The 2,406-nt window shown below is 45.4% G+C and overlaps 1 protein-coding gene across 1 annotated transcript; it reads right to left on the bottom strand.

Annotated features, from left to right (window-relative positions):
- Nucleotides 1-903: 903 nt before the first annotated feature.
- Nucleotides 904-1,446, bottom strand: LOC8033969 (protein Mpv17). Its single transcript, XM_002407026.3, has one exon. The coding sequence runs from the start codon at nt 1,444-1,446 to the stop codon at nt 904-906; it is 543 nt and encodes a 180-aa protein (XP_002407070.3).
- Between the last annotated feature and the right edge of the window lie 960 nt (nt 1,447-2,406).

Genomic DNA, 2,406 nt, shown 5'->3' with positions numbered 1-2,406 from the left:
CAGCCAGCGATCAGCCGTCATGATGACGATCATGGTGACGAGGAAGACAATGAAGGTTTTATGGTGGTGTGTATCGTGACGATGAAAGAAGATGATGTCCTCGTGACATTATATATATATATATATATATATATATATATATATATGTGTGTGTGTGTTATGTTGAGAGGCTTTTTTTTATCCTTAACTCAGGACACAGCCGCCCTGAACTGTCCTTGGGGTAGTTTCTTTTTATTGAAACCACATTCCTCTTATCTTTACCAGCATCACTGAAGAAAATATAATAATCCATAACTTATAAATTATAATATTTTCTCTAGTAATTATACAGTCGCTTTACAACACAAACCCGATAAACACAGATTTCTCTCTGGCATTAAAATTAGATAATAAAAAAACACCGACTCAAAGGGGGAAATAAACAGCGATAAATAGCCCCCGAATTTTAAGAAAAATAAATACCGAGAACATAAAACCCTGCTTATTGGGCACCGATCACTAATCTACCAATCACCGATAGAGCTTTTCTTATTTCATAAGAAAGATGAAGCATTCCAAAAGAAGAAAACAAAAAAAAGGATGTAAGGAAACCCACTTGCTTACCAGTGGCATCACCACCTCGCGATCCACTTTATAGTGCTTTATTTAATTTTGTTTAAATTCAAACTATGGGGCCCCGGAATATAGGGGCTCCCCCGCGGGTGCTAAAACCCATCCCTGCAATAGAGTTTATTGATTTGTTTCGGACGACACTGGGTCACAAGATAACCTAACGATCTAAGGATTCACGCGCACTGTTCCGGGCACTGAAATGTATCATCGGGCATGCAAGACTGCCGTCTCTTGAACACTCACACGATCGAGGCAACGGACTCCCTTCGCCTGGGTCCGCAACTGCACACATCACACAGGACGCTTAGCAGCGTTCAGCTTGTAGGAGAGAATGCTGTTCCACACTAAGCTCACGCAGCCGCTGAAGAGCATACGGTAGTTAAGTGGCACGTAGCGGAAGTTGATGGTCATGGCCGCCGGCCATATCATGTAGCTGGTCATCAGGACTTCCACGTACTTGGTCCTCACCGACTCCTTGATCTCGGGCCACGAAAGTCTCTGGAAAACACCCCTTAGTCCGAGGAAGCCGACAAGGAACACGGGAGCGACCAGGAGCTGGTCCATGAGCACCCTCTTCAACGTCGCAGACCGAACATTTCCACCGCCAAACCATCGGTCGGCAAAGACGTGCCAGACCCTCATATAGGGACCGGAGTAGCAGAGTCCCAGAAAGAAAAATCCGGCGCTTCTTTCGACGTCGATGCACGTCCTCCGTTCAATGAGTTTTTGGACAATAATGTCACTCGTGAGCATCATCGTGCCCGTCGTCACGATTTGAGTTTTGGCCGGATGAGTGTGCAGGAGCCTTACGTAGAGGTAGGCCACGCGCTTCATTTCTGTGCTGGATTGTAGAGTATAGCTTCGCGCGTGAATGTAGCGTTTTTCGTCAAAGTGGAGGAAGCGAAGGCAGCTGTTTTATTTTAGCCGAAACTATCGCAGCTGCGTTCGGTTTTGTTTTCCATTTTGGAGGCACATCATTGTGAAACGGTGCAACAGCAAAGCCGTCGTAGCACGATACATGCGTAAGTCGCTGGCAGATGTCGGTATATATATATAAAATAAAATAAAAAAAAATAAAGCACTATGATTATATTATTTCTTTTTTTTTGTTTCAGTCAATTCGCCACTTTCACGACCTATAGGGGGCGCACTGGTGCCTATCAAAATGGTTGTCATCCAGATGATTGTCGTAGAACAGCGGTACGAGGCTGGGTCTGCGACGCGTAAGTTATTCTAGTTTTGCCACATACGCGCAGTGTTAGAACCTTACGTCATTTTTTCACGCCAGGAAGATATGGGCAAGCCCATTTATTATGAGGTCAATCATCCAGGAGCTAGGGAGCGCGATTCTCACAGCGCGGTATACCACCATCGCTGAAAGTTGCGAATTAGTTAAAAAAAAAAATTAAAACTGATTGGATTTTGTGTATGATTATACAGCCTAGAACTGTTTCTACAGATGTCTGTACAGCTGCAGATGTGAAATTTGGCCAGTGGAGTACAACTGCTAGCCTGGGGTCTTTAACGTGCATCACGCAGTAGTGATACACGACCGCACGCCGGTATGATGCTCATCCAGATCGAAACGGGCAGGGGTGTGGATCGAACCCAGGATCCCTGGGTTCTACAGCGCGAGCTTTCGGCTCCACGTGCTCCGAGCTGGTGTGCGCTAGACCACTCGCCCACCGATCCCCTAGGAAAAAAGAAAGAAAAAAAAAAAAAAGATTATGTGTTGAAGCCGAGGTAGCCGAGGTTGCTTTTTTCCGCAACGCAACAGCGAAATGAAGATTCCCG

The sequence above is a fragment of the Ixodes scapularis genome, unplaced genomic scaffold (genome assembly GCF_016920785.2).
Source record: "Ixodes scapularis isolate PalLabHiFi unplaced genomic scaffold, ASM1692078v2 PGA_scaffold3__209_contigs__length_174095766, whole genome shotgun sequence".
NCBI classification, from domain to species: Eukaryota; Metazoa; Arthropoda; class Arachnida; order Ixodida; family Ixodidae; genus Ixodes; species Ixodes scapularis.
The sequence above is the reverse complement of the archived record's forward strand: the minus strand, read 5'-3'. Positions and strand labels throughout refer to the sequence as shown.

Bases quoted from the DNA above. Each gene is read 5' to 3' on its own strand.
- LOC8033969 (XM_002407026.3), bottom strand. From the start codon at position 1,446: ATGAAGCGCGTGGCCTACCTCTACGTAAGGCTCCTGCACACTCATCCG.